General features: G+C 37.5%; 2 protein-coding genes across 3 annotated transcripts in view; both read right to left on the reverse strand.

Moving 5' to 3' along the window:
* Positions 1 to 2,565, reverse strand: part of LOC124166604 — a 64,412-nt gene extending 61,847 nt beyond the window's left edge. The window contains exon 1 of the mRNA XM_046544196.1: positions 2,367 to 2,565. Coding sequence (XP_046400152.1) covers positions 2,367 to 2,439 — 73 coding nt within the window. The 5' untranslated portion in view covers positions 2,440 to 2,565. The remainder of the gene's footprint in view (positions 1 to 2,366) is intronic.
* Positions 2,566 to 6,853: 4,288 nt separating this feature from the next.
* The window catches only part of LOC124167359 (protein amalgam-like), a 483,736-nt gene continuing 468,001 nt past the window's right edge, over positions 6,854 to 22,588 (reverse strand). Inside the window, exons 6-12 of one of the 2 annotated variants that reach the window (XM_046545366.1) lie at positions 20,569 to 20,666; positions 17,280 to 17,454; positions 16,142 to 16,272; positions 12,576 to 12,744; positions 10,874 to 10,918; positions 10,653 to 10,765; positions 6,854 to 9,615 (exon numbers count right to left, since the gene is read on the reverse strand). In XM_046545366.1, the coding sequence (XP_046401322.1) occupies positions 10,662 to 10,765; positions 10,874 to 10,918; positions 12,576 to 12,744; positions 16,142 to 16,272; positions 17,280 to 17,454; positions 20,569 to 20,666 (722 nt within the window). In that variant the 3' untranslated portion in view covers positions 6,854 to 9,615; positions 10,653 to 10,661. The remainder of the gene's footprint in view (positions 9,616 to 10,652; positions 10,766 to 10,873; positions 10,919 to 12,575; positions 12,745 to 16,141; positions 16,273 to 17,279; positions 17,455 to 20,568; positions 20,667 to 22,588) is intronic. The other variant, XM_046545367.1, reaches the window with a different exon arrangement.

The following is a 22,588-nucleotide window of genomic DNA, read 5'->3' on the forward strand; positions in this document are numbered from 1 at the left end:
AAATGACTCCCCTTCAAGACGAACACGAAGGTGGCCTCCATCACAATTTCTCCGGTTTTTTGTATATGGCTACTCTTAGCGACCAAGTGATTTTTGTAGCCAATAATATTGAAAAATATCCATCAACGACCAACAATGGAGTTCATGGAAGCTCTCGCGGTTAGCCTTGTAGATAAACATCTGAAGTCAAGGGTGAAAAAAGGTAATCTTCCTGCAGACTCTAAGGCTTTTCTAGCAATAAGACTTGGGAAAATTCCTGAAGTATCTGCTTCTACATATGAAGCTCAATGTAGGGCGGGTAATTTTTTTACACGTGGAAAATATACAAATTATAAGACGGCAAGTATACGAATGTTTTCGATTTATATGCGATAATCATTCCACCTGCGTCAAAAAATGTCACGAATGTCATAACAGAGATGTTGAATAAGGATGAAAATATTGAAAAATTAATTTTATTAATAAAGTTTGTTATTTGTTTAATTTTGATGATTGCATTAACGATTTGGCATATCCATTTCCTTTTTGTGTGTGTTCTTTGACTTGATGGTGTCTACATTATCGTCTGCCTATTCGTTTAGAAAAATTTGTCTAAGTATTTATCAAGACATTTGCACATAATTATGCAATATTTTTGTTTATAAATGAATGGGAAAAATATTTAAAGTGCTTTTATTTATTAGAAGTAACCCAAATACATTAAAACACCCTCAAATTTGAATGTATATTCGGGAAAATCAATAATGTGAAAGTGCGGCAAAAAAGCCGCAAGCGTGCACTGGCGCTATACTTGCAGGTTCGTGCACCAAAGGGTTAATTGAATTGATATTACTAATAGAACAGTGTAAGGATTAATAAAATGTCCCTCAGAAAGCCGTTAAAACTCACTATTTTGGACAATTTATCTTAAAATTCCGCAATATCTCGCACCTACCACTTATCCTGGTGGGTATTCCATACCCCCACACACCCCGATATTAGTTGCACCTAAACCCCCCCCCCCCCCAGCCTTAATTCCTGGCTGCGCCCCTGGCACACAATGCATCTGTATTACTTCCATATATACTAAGTTTGTAGCGTGTCAGCCTGTCTGCCTCGAACGCAAACTCCGTGATGCCCTGCCTCGCAACCGCGATGGCGAGTGCCGGGATGGCAGTGAAATCGTGGATTGGAGTCGAAGTGGCCCGCTTGCATTGCATGTGAAAATAAAATGCAGGGGGGGGGGGGCAGAAATTAAGGCTGGGGGGGGGGTTTACGTGCAACTAATACCGGGGTGTGTGGGGTTATGGAATACCCACCAGGATAAGCGGTAGGTGCGAAATATTGCGGAATTTTAAGATAAATTGTCCAAAATAGTGAGTTTTACGGCTTTCTGAGGGATATTTTATTTATCCTTACAGTATTCTATTTGTGATATCAATCCAATTAAGTAAAGTGGATTAAACTTAAATATTTCTCCGAGCTCTGGGGGGGTGGGTTTAACCCCCAAAACCCCCCCTCGCTGCGCCAATGCACCATGTAGTCAATGGTAGTCGAAGCGCTGACCATACGACCCGTGCTACCGAAGCTCCTCGCTATCCACCTGCGCCATCACTAGTGGTTCCTCTCCTTCCCGAAACATTGGTACACGATTTTAATGCAAAATATTGGAAAAAAAGTGGATCGCATTGCACTCATCACCGCGTCGCGGAAATTTTTGAAAATCGATTAAAATGCGACCGAGATGGCAACAGAAGTCAGACTTCTATGGGATGGAATTGGGCCTCCTCTATGAAGTCCCCTTGCATGGGTCAGTGGCGCAGCGAGGGGTGTTTTGGGGGATAAACCCCCCCCCCCCCCCAGAGCTCGGAGAAATTTTTAAGTTTAATCCATTTTACTTAATTGGATAGATATTACTAATATAATAGTATAAGAATTAATAAAATATCCCTCATAAAGCCGTAAAACTCACCAAGTTGAGCCATTTATCTTAAAATTCCGCAATTTATTATCTTACACATACCGCTTATCCTGGTGGGTATTCCATTCCGCATTCCTGGTGGGTAGGTGGTTATACCCCACACACCCCGGAATTAGTTACACCAAACCCCCCCCAGCCTTAATTCCTAGCTGCGCCCCTGGCATTGGTAATACCTTAAATTTTGGCAATGCTAAATTAACAAAATTCATTTATTGATATTTATTCATTGAATTGATATGTTGGGATTTCGAATGGAAATGAACTTTGGGTAAAGGCTTTAAATATTTGTTGGGATTATTCGCGTTCCGACACCAAGGATGGGAACCCACGTTAAAATACGACCTGCAACTTAGGTTCGGTAGCGTAACGTTACACTACGGTACTGAAAGATATTACAATTACTTACGCTTTCGTGGCGGTTTCGATGCCAGCCGATACTCCTCGACAGTCCCTCCTCGGTGTTCCAAATCACGCAGCATATCTAGGGATGAGCGTGAAGAATTGATGGTTACGATAGTTGCCGTGGGTTTCTGAAGAACCAGTGTCTAGGATCATCACGAGCACGGATTCTCCAAAGACCTTTTTACACGATACATTAACACGATAAGAGTTAATGTCTGTATGTAGGAGCGCGAAATGAAAATGCACCATATAACCACTCAAATTGTGTGAACGCATGATCAGAAAACAGAACCTGTTCTAATTTTGTTCATGCATTCTAACATTTTTCGTTCTGATAAACAAAAATCGTTCATGCAATCACACATTAACTAGTACGTGTTAAATGTACCGTGTAACCAGGCCTTAAAACCATTGCTTATGGCACAATAAGTGAGGACTGTTTTTTTTTTCCTTCTTTCCTCCTCCGACCGTGAACGCAGACTGATCCGCAAACTAGCATACCAGCGCCGCTTATAATATTACTCACCTGCTTGTGCCCATACTCACTGCATCGAAACAGCCAGAAAATTTTACCTTAGTCAAATTGGAAACTTACATATTCCCATTCACCTCAGCACCTTCTGGAACTCGATGAATGGAATTGTCCGCGGACAAGCTCGCAGCGTACATTTAAGTATCACCTGCAAGTTCTCATAAAGTGAGAAAATTTCATAGAGGAATATTGCAAAAAAATATAAAAAAACAAGTTTTCATTTGAATGCTAAAATAGCTATAAACTTTTTCTGTCTCTTTCTAAAGTGTGAAAAAATATTACATTTGAGAAAATAACCGCTCTACTAAATTCCTATGACTACACAGATTCAAATGAATTTTTGGCCTTGGCAACAAGTTGCTTCATAACTCTTCTGTCCTCCACTATGTCAACCGCGCACTGTCCTACTTCAGCGTGTACAAAGCATCCCCTGGGTGGGGGATAGGGGAATGGTCGGCAGATCTGCTGTGACAGTACTCCCGGCTAGGACCCACTGACCATAAGTTGGTGCTGCTCTCCATTTAGAATGGGGGTTGAGCATAGGACTAAGAACCGTATCTTGTAAAAAAGCATTGTTATGAAATAATGCCAACAAAATTCCTCCGATATGAAGGGATTTAAGAAAATACTGGGGTAAAATTTTCATTTAGAGTTACAGGAAAACATTGAAGAGGGACTACTCTATATGCCCTGAAAATGTCAAGATGATAGCATACCCAGTCAACACAACAATTATGGCCACACTGTGGCTGACTTGTGGTTTGCCTGTGGCAACTATAGCTATGGCTAGCCACAGCTTGCCATATTATGGCCTGACTGTGGTTGCCATGCGGCAAGCCATAGTGTGGCTTGCCAAACATGTGCCACTATGGCCACACTGTGGATCGCCTCAGGAAGGCCACAGATTGGCAAACCAAACATTTGTAGACATAAGTATATTACGGTTGTTATTGATACAGGTTTGTTGGTAAGTTATTAAATTGGAAGTTGGTTGATTCAATTGATACAAATAAAGTGTATTATCCACAATTAAGCCATATTATGGCGGGTCACACTATGGCCGGGGGTCAAAACCATTATGGGGCCATAGCGACAACCCACTTTGGCCACAGTACAGCCACATCGTGGCCTTAATTGTTGTGTTGACTGGGTAATCATTAAGAGAGGGATAGGTCACCGAAAAAGACAATAGGGTGGTTTCCTATTATTTTTTTATTGCCTAAATTGAAAGATTTTTACTACTGGAGTACGTATTTCACGCTTTTAGATTTTTAAATGACGATATCTATTTTTCGCGATTAAATGAAAAGTGAAAATTTTCAAGCGCACGAAAACGCAATGGGTAAGGATGAATGCTGGGAAAACTCGGTGTGACGTCGTTCTGGTTCCAGCTGCCGCAAGTGAGATGACCTTGGAGCGAGGCTCTGAGCGCTGATACGATGCAGGATGCTAGCAGGTAGCAGAGTACCATGCTAGCTGGTAGGGTTTGGCTTAAATAAGGATTATTAATACCTTATCAAACGAAGAAAACTTTCCGACCTTAGGCAGTTTTAATAGGTGATTATTAAGACATGTTTCCCTGAGCTCTGTGCCTCATGCATGCATTGGTAATCTCAGACGATGTAAAACCCCTATCTACTCGCATAGAAACTAGGTCCCGGTGACGTCCCGTGGAGTGGCATCGCATGGGCGCCAATATGGCCTTTTTCAAATGAGGATAAAATTGACCCTTGCCATGACTCTCAATGAGTCCAGGAAGCAGTCTAAAATATCATGATAAGTACATAAATAATAACACATTGTTTTTTTTACATAAATTATGAACATTACAAGACATTTAAGTGAAGTTTGGGTTATCTGTGTTTTCCGATTACTCATGCCATCTCTCCCCATCATTAGCCCGGATAGTTGGGAGTCCAAATATTGCTCATAAAAATTATTCAATTTTTCTAAAATTCCAGGCTTTCAAGTATTTGACAAATAAAAATCCATTAATTTCGGGCCCTAATAGACCAAACTTGTTTGCTAAATTCTTTTTTGATCATCTAATGCCTGCATCCAATGTCCCTTCTTTCCCTGACCACTCCCTCACAGCTTGCTGTACGCACTGTCTTTCCCGCATTGAGACCGATCCGCAGGAAGTCTTTCACTTTCTCTCCAAAATACCCCTCCATCGTTCACCAGGCCCTGATGGCCTCAGTCCTATCTTTATACGTAACTGCGCCTCCTCCCTCACGATTCCTATGAGTCTTCTGTTAAATCGCTGCTTCACGCTTGGTGTCTTTCCGCATCAGTGAAAAATGGCTATCATTATACCAATCCATAAAACTGGTCCTAAATGTGAAGTTGCTAATTACCGCCCGATTTCCTTACTTCCTATACTATCCTCTGTCGCTGAGAAGATTATACTCAACAGATTACATTACTTGACATCCCCTAACGTCTCGAAAAATCAGCATGGTTTCCTTCTTAATCATTCCTGTCTTACTAACCTATCTGTATTCCATCACCATGCCGTCAACTCAATAGCAAAAAATTCTCAACTCGACGCCATATTCCTTGATTTCTCCAGAGCCTTCGATTCACTTGACCATACCCTCCTCTTTCACAAGCTTAGTCAACGATTCAACGTGCATGGAACCTTTCTCAATCTCGTCAAATCCTTCCTTACTAATAGATTCCAAAGAGTTATATTTTCTGGCACCTCGTCCTACTGGTCCCCGGTAACATCAGGTGTTCCTCAAGGTAGTGTCCTGGGGCCATATTTATTTAGCCTATTCATTGATGACCTAGCCACACTTTTGCCTCCATCCCAGACACATACTCTTTTTTACGTGGACGATTGTAAGCTATTTAAGCAAATTCAAACTCGCTCGGACTGCAAAGTCCTTCAAGATTCTTTAAACTTGACTACAAAATGGTGCAATACTTGGAACCTAAATTTAAATTTCAGTAAATGAAACTCCCTTTCGATTTCTCTTAAAAAAGCCCCTATTACTTTTCAATATTCCATTAATTCCGAGCCTCTTCAACGTGTTTCAGCTGTGAAGGATTTAGGCGTCATTACTGACACCAAACTTAACTTCTCGGAACACTTTCATTTAATCAAGAGCAAATCTATGTCACTTTTAGGTCTCCTCTACCGCTACAGAAAAATAGCTGATCCCACAGCTTTAAAATCATATTTCTCGGCATTTATCCTTCCAGTCACCAGATATTGCTCTCCCATATGGTCCATCGCAGTCCTCTCTAACCTCACCTCTCTTGACAGTATAACAAGCTTCTTCGCCAGAATCGTAAGATGCAGAGTTCCCCACTTTCGTGACATGTCCACCAGCTCACTCTTATCTTCCCTATCAATGACTGATCTCTCCCAACAAAGGATTAAAACAGACTTAAAACTTATACACAATATTCTAAACTCGCACATTGATTGTCCTGATTTGCTTTCATCCATTAATTTCAGAGTGCCTTGCCGACCCACTCGTACACATTCCTTACTCCATACGCCTATCCCTAGACTATCCCTCGTTAAGCGCTCACTCCAACACCTCCTTGCTCAATTCATTACCAGACAATATTGACCCGTTTTTTTTGCCCTTAAACTCATTTATCAAACTTGCCATGTCCCATTCTTCGGCTAATAAATAAACCTCCCTCTCCACCTCCCTTTCCTCTTGCCTTCTATTTTGTTCTTTACTCTCTTATGCCACTACTCTCTGTTCAGATTTTTTATGTTTGTTACTGCGTCACTATAAATTGGCAGAAATGCTGTATGTGAGCAACTCCTTAAATAAAAAAATAAAAAAGTCATATAAGTTCTTAAGATATCAATAATTCTTCTTACTTCTTCTTTGTTACCTGGTACTTACAATGCTTAGTTTTACAATAAATGCACTGTGTGAGCACCATTCCCTAATAAATTCAATCTGGATATGAAATCAAATCCAACAGCAATGTGTACTGAAAAAATTTAATGCACCAAGAATTATAACAGAAAACCAAACAATACATTGAGTACAAAAATTTAACATTTCAAAGGACATAAGTTATAATAAAAGGTCATATATTACATTCTACTTAAAAATTGAAAAAAAATAATACATTGAACTTTCTACATTATAAAAAATTCAAATTTGAAATTGGTGCAGTTTTTGAACAAAATTTGGCAAATGTAGATAGAACTAGTTTTACCTTACAATGATATTCATGTCCCTAGAATTAGTTCAAGGCATTAAATCAATTTTCATCTAACGAGAGAAATACTTTGCTTCTATATCCACAATTACATGCTTCAGTTTTGAAAATAAGACTAGAACTGAACTATTATCAAAATGGAACATTCATCGTATCAATTTTGAAAAAAAAGGGATCCAAGTATTCTGTAAATGGCCATTAAGACATTAAAAAATGATTTTCTCCACATTGGAATGTAGACCAAATATTTTGTTTGTCTCAACTACAATTTATCAATTAGATGTAAATTGTATAATTACTTCTCATTCTTTTGGAAAAGAAAAAAAAAGTGATCCACTAATAGTGGATACTTGTCAAAATTTAATATTATGTATCAATCTTAATTTTTGTTTGCATGGATAATATAAACATTCCAAATAACTTGTGGAAAATGGTCTCATTATTGAACACACTTCTCTCTTTGAAAACCTTATGATAATTGAACGTATAAGAAGCATCTACTACAAGTAAGTCAAGCCATTTCTTCTTCTTCACTCCTGCTTCGCGTAAGGTAACTAACAAAAATATCAACTTAAGCTATTCTCATGTTTTCCTTGTCCAAAATGCATCTTCAACAATTATTTATGCTAATTATTAATCATTATCCAACAACAGAGACATGCACATCATACACTTCAATTTACATTATTAAGGAATATAAAAAGAGTAGCATAGCTGGAAAATGGGGGATAGGTAGCATTTGTTCTGTTTAGGGCAAAGACAGCTGGCATGTCAAGCATTTTTTAAAATGTGCATTCCCTTGCAAGCCTCTATTTCATCTCCATGTATTTATATGCTCTTCCTACAATTAACCATTATGCTTTGTGAAAATCATGATTTAATTAAGAGCTCTTTTTTTCTGATTGGCCAGGTATTTATTTACCAGTTTTATACTATCTATGATTGAGTAAAGAAGATTTAAAAATCTATGAGCTCTAAAGGCTTTGCAACATGGATGATGAGTGCTTTAGTTTAAAATTAAGAAGAGAGAGCACATTATCGAATATTATCACTGATGCTGTTCCTAAATTCAAACATTTGCAGTACAATATTCAACCACCCCATTTCATCACCAGCTTAGACACAGAATTTCTAGCTGCATAAACTTTTCAATTAGTTTTAAATACCATCTTCCTGCTCAACATTGGCTAAATTACTCCCTTCAATAATTTGAAGTAGAAAAATAATGGGACATTTTTCCAAAAAGCAAACCTATCTTAAATACGAGTGAATTGAAAAGGCTCTTTCTGAAAATCCCCAAGATTTAATCTGCTTTGCATCAGTCTTGTGGATAAACTGATGTTTCATCAAGTTTCCATCAAGACAAAGCTAGAGCTACTAAAAATGCTACTTTGAATTGCATCAATTATTTACATGATTCCAATCTCTACAACTTTTGTCTGCTCTCTCTTTTTGTAGGTATTAAAACATTGGGGGTTTCCATGGTAAAGTAACAGTTATGCAAATATAAATATCAAGACAATTGAAAATAAAATGTACACACACATGCAAACAAGTAGGTTTCATTCATATCGATATTACCAGAAATGCTGTTGAAATTATTTACATTATCGTATTAACAGTTCCTCAAATGAAATGCTCAGCATTACCAGGAATAAAATCATTGTTCCCAGTAAGATGCTCAAAGTTTCAGTGCTCAATTAGAGAAAAGGATGTATTATAAAAAAAAATCTTTGGGATTGACATTAAATTCAGAAGGGCAAAGCAGAAGGTCATATTGATTTGCCCTCCTATAACAGATATTCAAAGACGTTTCATTGAAGGATTTTCAAACTAAATTTTAATCCTGAATGTTAAAAATTTACCAGCAAAATCTGGTTTGACTGAAATGGATCAAAGAGAGAGTATCAAATGAAAACTTCAATTTTTCGTTAAAAAAACAATCATCGTATAAAAAACTTGAATATTTCTTCCATGCAGAATGACTTCATGTGTAACAACACATCCAATGACTAAATTCAGATTATGCACCTAAAAAACTTTTTTTTTGAACTCTGCTCTATGAAAAAATAAAAACTATACGTTCGTGACCAATTACAACAAAGTGAGATGGCTACAAAAGCTAATGCTGCAAGATGTATTTATTCCATGCACTCATTACTTCTTTTCGGCATCCACCCTTCCACTTTCTAAGAATGGATGGAATGGACTCCTCACCACAGTGACTCCAAAGGCACCTCACAGTTTAGCACACAACACCTCCATTTTGCAATCAAATCCTGAAAACCATTCCATTCTTGCATTTCTTTCTTGATTATAACTCACTAGAGAAAGACTGAAGGAGTTTACAACCATCTCCTGCTTTCCAAGATGATTCCCAACCAATGCACCAGATTTTCACAATCCTTTTTTTCCGATACAGCAGAGTTAACCATATCTTCGACAACTTAGTCTTTGATTAGTTATTGAAGTCTGGTTATGCTTGAACATGGATGAAATACTTGGATCATCATCCTTTCACCACCTGAGGAGAAGAAAAGAAAACCATTTTCATCTGAAAAGACGTAGGTTCGTGGACTAATATTATTATTACAGTGGAACTTGGTTAGCACTTTTTCCTCCTTATCAGGACGATTTCTCCTGGTCCTGGTACCATCCGAGTGAAATACAGGTAAAACTATTTGGTTAGTATGCTTGAAATAGTGGCGCTTTCCTGGGTAGCATGCTCAATTATTTGCCATGAAGCAACCCGCAAGTTCCATCCAAGTTAAGGACCATGGATCATCAGACATGTATAAAATATGTATAATATACAGATTTTCAAATCAGTATACCAATGTATTTCGAAATCTTAAAAATATACAGATATAATCCTTTTGGTGCTACTAGGGAAGTGAAGCAAAGTAATTCAAGCTGAAAAATCAACTCCCCGCTGGCTGTTTGAACCAGCAATGTCACCAGATACGTGTATGCAAATACAAATCAGTGTAACCAGCAGCAATGTTTTTCTAGACAATGAAGCTTTAATCAGCAATTATCAGCCAGAGTTAATGTAGTTTCACCTTCACTCATTATTAGCCCTCGTGGAAGTTTTAACATAGATTTTTTTCAAAGATTTAAAAGTGCTTTAACACAAACTATCTGTGTAGTTGCTTATTGCTTAAAGTGTTTGCATATTTTGTATGACTATAGAGTCCATTTTTTTTTAAGGTTTATAAACGCTAAAAACATCCACCATAATCACCCACATGTGGACATGCATTTACCTATATGTATTTCATTACCTATGAAACTGTGAACTCTGGGGATAACGTCCCAGACGGCACAGAATCCTCCGTATCTAATTCGTATGCAGATAGTATCCATTGACTACCGCTCCGTCGCATTTTGTCAATGGATACTATCTGCAGACGAATTGGATACGGAGGATTCTGTGCCGTCTGGGGTCCCACCATGTACATTTCACTTCTTGGAAACATGAGCCCACGGTTGACACCTAACTTAATGCCCCAAACTATTTCATTATAAAAGATAAATTGGAGAAGTTCTGCAAGTACTCACTTTGCTAAATTACACGTGGAAATATGCAAGTAAGGCTATTAACAAAGATGTCACAATGCTTGGCCTCAATCCTTCAACACCAGACCCTCCTTTTGATTCCTCCAACATTGGTTCTGTAAAAACAAAAATATATAATCAGTTAGGCCAAGTGATTTGAAAGCATTAGTGGTGATTAAAATAGAAAAAAAATTTAAAAACATGCAGGGTAAATATTTACAAACCTTTTGCCACTCTATTAGCCTGGGGCTCGGTTTTTTGGTAATCCACTGATAAAAATGAACAAAAAAAAGAAAATTGTAATAAATGAACAGCCAATAAATCAATAAATATAAATGTGCAAGTTTTTCTAATGAAGCAATAATACATAGGTTAAACAGTGCAACTTCTAATGTTGGTGGTGCCCTTAATTTCCTTTGACATAGAAAAATCAGCAAATGTTTTAGGTGTGAAGGTAGAGTACAGTGGGTCGATAAAATCAAATTGCCAAGTATCCTATTCTTATGGCACAAAATTGTTTTATATATCCATGGTGACCCACAGAAAAATAGTGAAAAAAATCTTTTGCCAGGTCTTCAATTTGTGCAAAGAGCTTGAAGTTTCTGAAAGACAACTACAAAAAAAAAACTTTACCTTAACAGCCAATAATTTATTGCTGTACACGGCCACTGCTTTCTTAATTTTTGTGCCTGATGACAGGAAAATTACAATGTAACAGCATAAGCTACAGCTTGAGTCATCAAATTGGGTCATGACTATCCAATTTTTGAGAAAAAGCACTATTTTATCATTTTATCTTGATTTTAGTAAAACCATTTTTTTTTACCCACCCAAATGCAAAGTGACTTGGTACCTTGTGAATGATATTTCTACAGCACTAGTGAACATTGAGACAAAAAATTAAGGTAGCTATTGGTGCACAAAATATTGAAAAATGAACTAAAACATTTAACTATGAGAAATTGCACAAGATATTCATAGATGCAATTCACATGCCACATGAAACATTCAGAATTAAGAGACTTAGGGACTTCCATGACTCTGTCTGTACTTCCAGCAATTTTCAGTAGAAGTTACGTCTAATCACCCTGATCTTTTATCCTCACCGTGACTTACTGCTCAAAATCAAGGAGAGAGATTGAGAGATTGCATCACACCCTCAAAACTGGACTTTTTTTAGTGCCATTGACTTCAAAAAAGTGATGACCAGAATAGGTATTTGTATCTAGGAAGGTATTTCTTGACATGCATTACTTTTTGAAAACTAAAGCTATCATCAAGGCAGTTTAAGGATTCAGAGAGTCAACCTCATCCAAATTTTTCCATATTGAAATTGAAATGAAAAAAATCTTTTGACAGATCTTCAAGTTCCAGTATGTATATCAATCTTTCACCTACAAAGATTCCATCTTTCGCCTCATAAAGCTGACATCAGGGTCTGATAACAGCTGTAGTAGGCTAGTTACCCAAGTATCTGGGAGAATAAAATTATGTAGAGAGAAATAATATTTCTATAGCAACATGGATACCCAAGATTTCCATGAAGCAAGAGCTGATACCATACAGTCTGACAAAGAGAGTGCAGCTAATTCCAGATTATTTTGGCAAAGTTAATGTTAGCAATAAGTTTATCATTAGTATGAAAGGACTTAGACAATCATAGAATCTTATGAATATCTAAAAGAAAAGGTAAGCTCACATTAAATGAATACGTACTGAATTTATGGATGAAAACTGGTGGTAGGGCCTACAACTTATGTAGCATGCACTAAAGAGCATTCAACGAATACCAATATCAATGTGTAAAGCATGTTTTTTGTGGGAAACGTGAACTGCTTTTCCAGGATCATTTTCTGTGTTTAAAAAATAAATAACAATACATATTTACAAGAATAATAGTGAGAAAATATGGATAAGGCAACATACTCCCTGAGAAAGATTCCCATGCACTTGGATTAGACCACCCATACTGATTTTCTGAAAGAAGAGTTGCTTCGTAAACACCCTCTCCCACATCAGGGATTTCAGCCACCACAGTGTAAACATTGCCGTCAGGATTAACGACTTCCGGGTGCATAGTCTTTGTCTCATCAGTCTGAAAATGAAAGAAAGGCATCATTATTTTTGAAGAGTGCCATTCAATTGCGACGATGGGCATTTTGAGGAACCAGCGTATTGTACCTGGGTTCATTCCGCCACATATTCACCAAGGACATATGCAAAACGGGGCTCTATGAGCTCAATGGCCTCAAAAATGTAGAAAAGAAAGATACTCAAATGGCCTTATAATTCTCCCACAGCTGGTCCACCTTGCAAGTAAAAATTGTCACTGTGCTGATGTGCCGGAATGGGAGAGATCCACCGCAGGGACCAAACTCCAGCCTCTCAACCGGAATAGCTCAAAATCACACACACATTAACGCAGAACAAACAATCAAAACAAGGTCCTTTGTGAGGGCTGTAGAGACCTACACTAAGGCTTCTTATTCCACAAAAAACTGGGAATCTTCACAGGAAAGGCCTGTTGAGGATAACCAATAACGCTGTGAAGATTCCCGGTTTTTTGTGGAATAAGAAGTTTTTAGTGGAGGTCCCTACAGCCCTCAAAAACGATCTTGTTTTGATTGTTTGTTCTGAGTGAGTTGATTCTGTTCACAGGAAAGGCCTGTTGAGGATAACCAATAAGGCTGTGAAGATTCCCGGTTTTTTGCGGAACAAGAAGTTTTTAGTGGAGGTCCCTATGGCCCTCAAAAAGGATCTTGTTTTGATTTTTTGTTCTGAGTGAATGTGTATGTGATTTTGAGCTATATAATTTTTGGTTTTTTCCCAGCGAACAATTGCAGTGAAGTTTTCTCGGGTTTCACACTGGGTCAGGTCCTCCATATCTCCTTCCAACGTTTCGATGAACAACTCGCCCATCGTCTTCAGGGATTCAGGAATCCAATACCAATTCCTCAAATTCTCGGGGTATATATACATAATTCTGAGGTCCAGGGTGGTTCAGCGTCTCCTGATTGGCCGCCAGTCCCCTCGTATTTTTAGGAGGTGGTCCCATATGTGGCTTAAATTATAGCCGCAGTCTCTGTTGATATTATTTCTGTTTTTCCGAATCTGAATAGATTCTTTTACTACGCGGTCCCAGTATCCATTAGATCGGCAGAGCAGCTTCGCTTCTTCCCAATGAATCATATGATTCTATCTATGAATCTATTCAGATTCGGAAAAACAGAAATAACATCAACAGAGACTGCGGCTATAATTTAAGCCACATATGGGACCACCTCCTAAAAATACGAGGGGACTGGCAGCCAATCAGGAGACGCTGAACCGCCCTCAACCTCAGAATTATGTATATATACCCCGAGAATTTGAGGAATTGGTATTGGATTCCTGAATCCCTGAAGACGATGGGCGAGTTGTTCATCGAAACGTTGGAAGGAGATATGGAGGACCTGACCTGGTGTGAAACCCGAGAAAACTTCACTGTGATTTTGAGCTATTCTGGTTGAGAGGCTGGGGTTTGGTCCCTGCGATGGTTCTCTCCCCTTCCCACACACCAACACTGACAATTTTTACTTGGAAGGTGAACGAGCTGTGGGAGAATTATACAGCCATTTGAGTATCCTCCTTTTCCACACCATGGACGAAAATACTAACTCTAAAAACAAGAACAAGTTCCTTATTTTGCCATCCACTTAAAGGCTACCCAGCTAGCACATTATAAGTCATTGAGATGAGGTGAAAGGAAGAAATTAGGACATTAGGAAGGCACTTATCAATTAAGCTTGTTATGGGTTTCTTACGGCCAGGCCGACAACATCCATAGTAATGACAAAATGGATGCCAAACTTTCAGCACTTCCGTTAATGTTGTTTAGATTCCATCGTTTTTGAGCATTCATTAAGGGATTTATGTATAAGAATAATTTTTCCATTCTTGGCACTTCTATAATATGAGTAGAAATAACATCATACTGCCATAATTTGAAAATCATTCACATGTATGAACTGATGGCGAAACGACAGTTGTTATAAAAACACTTAATTTCACAAGAATAGCGACGTAGAATAATATAAAAATGCCGTAAGGAATCTCTAAAAACATATTGTAGTCATCAGGTTATCAAGCCATAAATTAAAATTCATAAGTGTTAATTATGTGGACCTTGAATAATTTCAGTTTTATGCACATACCAAACAAGTTTTTCTACATAATTGGATTTTTAACTAGTAACTACGCCTATATCTTTCATCAGCTGCCGTGGTGTGGTGGTTAGAGTACAGAACGTCGGATACGTAGGTTGTACGTTCGATTCTCCTTGATTTTACTTTTTTCTTTCCGCCGCAAGGATAAAGTACTTGTATTATGCTTTATATCTTCACTACCCGGTTGCTTGCAGTTATTAATTTTTTTCTATTTATGGGAAAATCTGTTATCAGTTGTTAAGCCCTTATAAAGACTCGCTTAATTTCACCGGTAGCCGTGAAATTCATGTCGGGATGAGCCGTGTAGCATGTGTAGTACGCTGTTCAGCCACCTTTGGCGCTCCAACAGAAGCAACTTACGTTGCCTGAGGATATTTGACGGCATTGCTTACCTATTCTTCCCTAACATCCTACCCTTGACTTATATAAGCCCCTTAGCTTACGATAAGCTGCTTATCAATGTTTTCCGTAAGAAAACCATAAGAAACGGTTAACTCTCTTATTTTGTGCTACCTGGGTAAGCATCATAAATACAATACACATTACCACACCCAATAAATCCCTATGCACAACTTAACTGAATGACTACGCAGCTTGCACACACAGAGTTTTTATGAAAGTCTCAATCTCTGCCACAGCTGGGATTTGTACCAGACTCCCAGGGGGTGAAGCTAGCACTCTAGCTATCACACCAACCCGATCCCCCATGAACACTCATTGCAGCAAGCTTCCACTATGCATATTATTCATTTATGGGTGGAAATTTAAATGTAATTATAACTCAGAGAGGTTTAATAATGCATACTCGTTACTACTAAATTTCCACTGGTCAGTACTTAGCTGAAATGATTTGACAGGCTTCTGAAATTTTGATCTAATGATGCCATATTTCACAGATTTAAACCATAAATAAAACAACTATAGGAGCTCAATATAATTTTTCTTAAAACTAACATGGCTGTAATTAGAATATTGGCAGATTTAAGGGAGAAGACAAGGGTGGTAATTTTTGAAAAAATGTTAATATTTAAGCTTTTATTTCAACAACTCAAAAAACTATGTTTAAAAATGATTGATGAACGTATAAAAGCTTCTTGTCCAAGAATATCACACCTCAGATACATGATTGCTGTGAGGTACTGCATACCATCAAGGCACTGCTGAATGTAATGAACAACCCCCACAAATGACCTTAAACCATCCCTGAGATTGAATCATATCAAACCAATGTAAGAGACATATCCTTTACTCCAGTTTATAATAATAAAATATGTATGGAACACTCACATTTTTCTTCCTGTATGTCAGGTTGTAACTAATAATGGGAGAGCTACTCTCAACTGTCCAGCTTAGAACCTGAGAGTTTTCATTTGGCATCTTGGGAGGAGTGCTGATAAACTGAGCTCGGCTTGGAACACCTGTAGATAAAATCAATGTTTAGTAAAAAAAACAAAGCTGCAAGTTAGCCTAGTATGAAGAGAACTTGCCTTGTGACCAAAGGTACTTGGGTTTAAATCTGAAGTGAAACCTTTGGACAACACAAAACAAAATTATGCTAAATTCCAGGTGGCCCATAGAAATGAAGTGGCCCCACAATCTTAATTTGTGTCTTTCACAAGCATTTGCATTATGAATGACACACGCTCAGACCCGAGTTCTATCCTCATTCATCCAACCAAACTTTCAATGGAACAACTGGGTGAGTGAATGAGTGAAAATATCAGTATGAATCAGAGGCTGAATTTGAGGTATGCTGTTCTTGTTGTACTGAAGTTATATGCTGTCATGTGTATGCCTGTTTTTCTCATATGTTGACCTGTCTTTTATGCCGAGTCATTAATAGCCATTAAAGTTACTGTCATGAAGATAAAACATACTCTGATTTATCCTGAGTTGTTTAAAAGGATCCTGAGATAAAAAGTTCCAAACATGGCGCAGTTGTTAAATTTAGAAGTTTCTTAAATTTTCTCAGGATTGTGTGAATCTTCAAATAGTGACTCAAGTGTATTGTGGACCATAAATTTGAATTATTTTGAAGATACATCCAACCCTATGGACATTATGATTAATCCTGTTCCTGATTTAAATGTGAATCCTGTGACTGAAAATCCTGCTCCCGTAAATTCGCATGAGTTAATGCAAATTACTACTCGTAGTGGAAGAGTTGTTAGGCCCCAAGGAGGCTCAATTTATAGGGGGAGGTGTCGCACTGACGTTCTCATATATTGTCTTGTGTACTCCTGTATTTCTCATATGTAGCCCGGTATCTGTCGCCTGTCTTTTGATATATTTTTCAGGCCTGTATGCAGGTATATTTTTCGTTTCCATTGTCGTAGATGTGAAACCAAATTCACCAATGTCCAAAGATACGCAGCCTGAGATGTGTAATTCATCAAACCAGCTATGTATATGGTGAGTTACTTACCTGAGAGTTCTGCAACCATTTTATTGCGTCCAATGGAATTGTTAGCAGTGCATGTGTATACTCCAAAGTCTTCTGCCCGAATGTCATTGATTTTCAAAGTATGGCGGCTGCCGATTCTTGTCTCCATAATCCTCTCTGATGGGTGAAGGAGTATTCCTTCTTTGTACCAGAAGACCTAAGGGATAGGAATACCATTTTAAAGTGATATTTCTCAATCACTCTCATTTACATTAATCCAGATAGGGGCATATAATAATAATAATAATAATAGTTCTTGGACAAATGTCCATTAAGAACATAAGATGAATATTACATACAAAAGAGATCACAAAATAAACTTGTTCAAAATATATCAAATATTTCCGAATGGAATTCAGCACAACTAACACATCAGGGCATAGAAATGAAATGTTGAAGTTAACTCAATCAATCATAGCAAGAAAACCTAAGTATGCACATATACCCATCACAACATTCAGGGTAGAACATGAGATAAATATTAAATAGCTAAATAAGTAGAACATGAATAATGATAAATCATTTACTCCAACAAATATGGCATTGGATTTCAAACAGACCTGAGGTTAATGTTATAAAACATACATATACAGGTGTTTCAGAAAAAAAATCTGCAATACTTCACGAGGTGGTAGGGGAGATAATTTTAAGAATTCATTGTCCTATAAACATGGGATACAACTCCTTAGTTACTATGCAACTTAGTAGCTATGGCAACACAAACATCTTTTGGATGCACTTTGCAGTTACCATGAAAACAGTTTTTCTTGGGTATCCAGCCTTTTTGTCATTTTATTTAATACTTTGGATTTTTAAGGATATCAAATAATTAAGGATGGAAAAAATGTGCAAATATAATTGTCTGAAACAATTAATCTCAAAATGGATGAGATTGCTCAATTGTATTATTGATGCCCGCTCAAAGACCTCCTTTAATTTAGCTCAAAGATACAGCTGGAACCAGATTACAAACCACTCCTTGTCTATGCAAGTGAACTAAAGTTACTATCCTTAAAGTACAGACATATTTCAGGGAGTAACCACTGCATTCCTGACCAGTTAGATTCCTGAGAATGTCTGTACATAATGCCTACATGTAAATAACTTGGATTTTAGTGAAAAACACACAATAATAATGGTAAAAATAGCAATATATTTCCAAAAAGTATACATATTATAAAATAAAAAATGGAATATAATTACTGGTAGATAGGAGATATTTACAGGGTCCATAACTGAGCACTAACTATGCTGTATTCTTGACTTGCTTACTAATATGTAGGAAGATTCTGTACCAGAGAGGGAGGTTAAAGGTCTATTTGTCGCATGAGGCAATGCACTCAAAGCAGGAGGAGATTACATGCATAACAGGGGATAAAGAAGCATCCTCATAATTTTCAGAAAACATATTTTTCATTAAAAAAATAAATTAATCATAGAAAGACTATCTCTTTAAATTACAGTGCAACCTCGATAAAACGAGACCCACGGTGCTCCAATAAATACTCGCTATAGCGAATTGTCGCTTTGCCGGAGATGGAGCAAATAATAGCCAATATACCTGTTGGGAACAGTTATACAGGAACAGGAGTGGTGCGGCGAGAGATAAATTTACATCCAATAAACGTAAGCATAAATCCAGACGAAAGGCGATGTTTTTTTTCATCACTAAATTTCCTTACTCAAACAACGACTAACTATTCAAACAATTTATAAGCTCCGCACTGAATAAAAATAGAGCAAAGTATTTTTTTTTTCAATCATTATGCCAATGCACAACCGACGAAGCCATTTTTTCTATGCACTTAATTAGTGCATTTATGTAATAATTCTATTTTTTCGGTATTTTCTACTGAAAATTCAAAAATTAACTTATAAAACTATGTCACAGTTATGTAATGCCTCAAATGGTTCCATTGATGTATGTTTATTGTTCCTGTACGTTAAGCGGCGGTTAAGTGACATTACATATTGCAGTTGTTTCTGCAGTCAAAAACGGTGGAAGGTTGTATAACATTCCTGCCTTGGAGTCCTTTCTTCCACGACTTCGGGTTTACACCGCAGGTATCACCAGAAATTATGACAGGAGATAATGCTTTGGTACGTTGCATTAGTATAATCAACCTTCCGCACTCTTGAACTTCTTGATTCGCAATCCATCCCTGAAATACTCCGCTTTAGGCTTAGGCATAGCCCCTTTCTCAGAAGTGCCTGCAGATTGGAGTGGGCAAAACCACCCGAACAAAGCTCCTTCTAACTCTACATAGTCTGCATTCCTTGGGCGCTTTTGTTTTTTTTTAATTGTGAAGAGCGAACAGGAAGATAAATTAATTTTGAAACTCTCATATTGCTCTCTTATTTATTTATATTTTCTTGCTAAGACGTGTTTGGTGCTTTTTGGCCATGTTGTCTGCCACCAAATGCTTTCTATTCATGCAACTCACGGACGTGCGGGTATGCTGCCGACTGCTTTCTGCCGCCCGAGGAACAAAAGAAGATCAAGCATTTGCGAATGTTAATGCCACAACATTTTCACCAAAATGAACTACTTATTTATCAAACGACAGTTTACTACATGAATTTGAGACAGAGCACTCCATGTTAACTTCATTTCTAACAGATCGCAAGAAATTACAGAGATGAGAGATTCTTGGTGAAGGTTTTCTGGCGATGGAAACTCTCGCTATGGCGAGTGCCAACACCAAAAGGGCCTCGTAAAAATTAATTTTTTAACATGCTCAATATAGGGTCAATTGACGGTGCATCGGCTATCTCTCGTAATGGCGGGGGTTTCGCAATAGCCCATACTCGCTTTAACGAGGTTCTACTGTACATAACAATTACCTTCCCACCACACATAATTTACATCTTCCATCATCAGCATAATCACCTAACATGTACACACGTGGTTGGCATTTATATGAACAATGCACAAAGTGACTTTGCCTAAGAACTAATTCATTTCCAGAGTAAATGCATTTTAATTCCCCATGGATTATGAGTACATTGTAGAAAACTATGAAATTGCCATTGCTATGAGTAAATGAGAATATGATTTTTTAATAACATAGGAAAAACAAAAAAAATTCAGGCATTATATAGCAGAAGTACGATACATTTATGTAAAACCTGGTAGCACTTTTCCACAACATTTTAATGATGCATTTCGAGCCAGAGGATGGCTCTGTGAGCCGAAACGCATATTATGTCTTAAAATTGTGGATAAGTACTACCAGATTTTATTAAAAATAACATAGGGAAGCATAAGAACCTTTGCTTTTGGCTCAGCATGGACAGTGCACGTTATCTCAGACGTATGGCCTTCAGCAGTGTTTACTAATTCCTTTTCTATCTTGATCTCTGGTGAATCTGAAAAGAATAGAAAAGGATAAGGATGTTAAAATAATGCTCATGCAATGCCTAAATTTGATGTAACTACAAACTACGCTTATGGAATCCTGCCTAATATATTGTACCACTGATGTGAAGATTGAGTACAGATCTGTTTGAAATCAATCTCTGGACTACTAAGTAATCATACCAGTAAAATTATGCATTAATATTTGGCATTGGCAAAAGGATAAAAAAAAAAAAAAATCAGGATGAATATAAATACTATTTATATGAGCCAATAGTAATTCTTTTAGAAGGTTAGGAAAATTTTAGCTAGGGTTTACCACAGAAACACTAGGGAACAGACGGAGGGTCTAAAGAGACCCAATTTATGGCACTCTTGCTACATTTTGAATTGGTAATACTATGGCAGATCAAAAAGAAGCCAGAATTTTGGCGGTTCTAGTTTTAACTTATAAACTGCAGTAGCTAGTAAGTCTTCCACTATGTGTGGAAAATATTCATAGCAGCATATACCCTCTATGGGACAGCAAATAAAAGACCTATATAAATGGCCTCCCAGCCCTTTTGTCGAGGCTCTACAGCAAGAACACAAGCATTTAGGTGATAGATTTGAGTGCATATCTTTGAATAATAGAGTAGTTTCCTTCATCAAAGAAAACGAAAGGCATTGATTGTGATTCGTTACCCACCATTAGTGTATTCATAATATACAAATTATTTGGTTTTAGAAATCCCAGTTTAGACGAATGGCAAAGGTTAATTTAACTGCATTTGAAAAAGGCCAGATTGGTACCCATGCGATGCCACTCCACGTGACGTCACAAAGACCTAGTTTCTTTATGAGTAGATAGGAGTTTTACATCATCTGAAATTACCAATGCATGCATGAGGCACAGACTTCAGGGAAACATCTTTTAATAATCATCTATTAAAGGAAAGTTTCCTTCGTTTGATAAGGCATTAATAATCCTTATTTAAGCCAAGTGCTACCTGCTAGCAGGGTACTCAGCTACCTGCTAGCAGCCCTCATCATATCAGCGCTCAAGCCTCGCCTCAAGGTCACCACACATGGTGGCAGCGGGAATCAGAAATACGTCACACGGACTTTTCCCATCATTCCAACTAAGCCGTCGCGTTTTCGCGTGCTTGAAAATTTTCACTTTTCATTTAATCACGAAAAATAGATAGCGTCATTCGAAAATCTAAGAGCATGAAATGCGTACTTCAGGAATAATAATCTTTTATTTAGGCAACAAAAAAATAATAGGAAACCACCCTATTAAACCAATTTTTTTTTCATGCTCAAATCGATAAAACAAGTATCTTTTAATAATTTCTTTGCTTGGTTGACTATGAAATACCATGGAAATCACTTAATATTTACCTACTTAAAAAAGTCTTTCAGAATGCATTGAAAATCCTCCATTGTCTCCATTGTCTCCATTCTTCTGAAGCTACCATGTCAGCTGTTGGTTTAAGACAACAGTTTTGCTGGCACTGCTGCTAGTGTCATCAGGCTGAAGAGCTGTTGTCTGAAAATGTTGTCTTAAACCAACAACTGATACGGTAGCACGGAAAGGTTGGAGAAATTGGAACCTTGACACCGCGGAAGCCTACGTAGTCACAATGCATTGAAGATAATTGAAAAAACAGTTTGTAGCTCATGGCAATGGAATATGGTTACTAAAGTCGAAGGAGGGACTACTTTGGGTGAGGGTATTTGTTAAAGTGAATTGGATGGATGAGGCAGATACTTTGTGGAGATCCATTATGAGATATGAAGTGAAACACTTTGCACTTTCCACATAAAAAATTTATTACACTAGAGTCAACATGTTTCGCTGCACTGCAGCATTATCAAGACTAACCCAAGAAATTAACCATACCAATATATATATATATACACAAATTGCACACATTTGAGAATTGGGGGT

The sequence above is a fragment of the Ischnura elegans genome, chromosome 10 (genome assembly GCF_921293095.1).
Source record: "Ischnura elegans chromosome 10, ioIscEleg1.1, whole genome shotgun sequence".
Taxonomy (NCBI): Eukaryota; Metazoa; Arthropoda; class Insecta; order Odonata; family Coenagrionidae; genus Ischnura; species Ischnura elegans.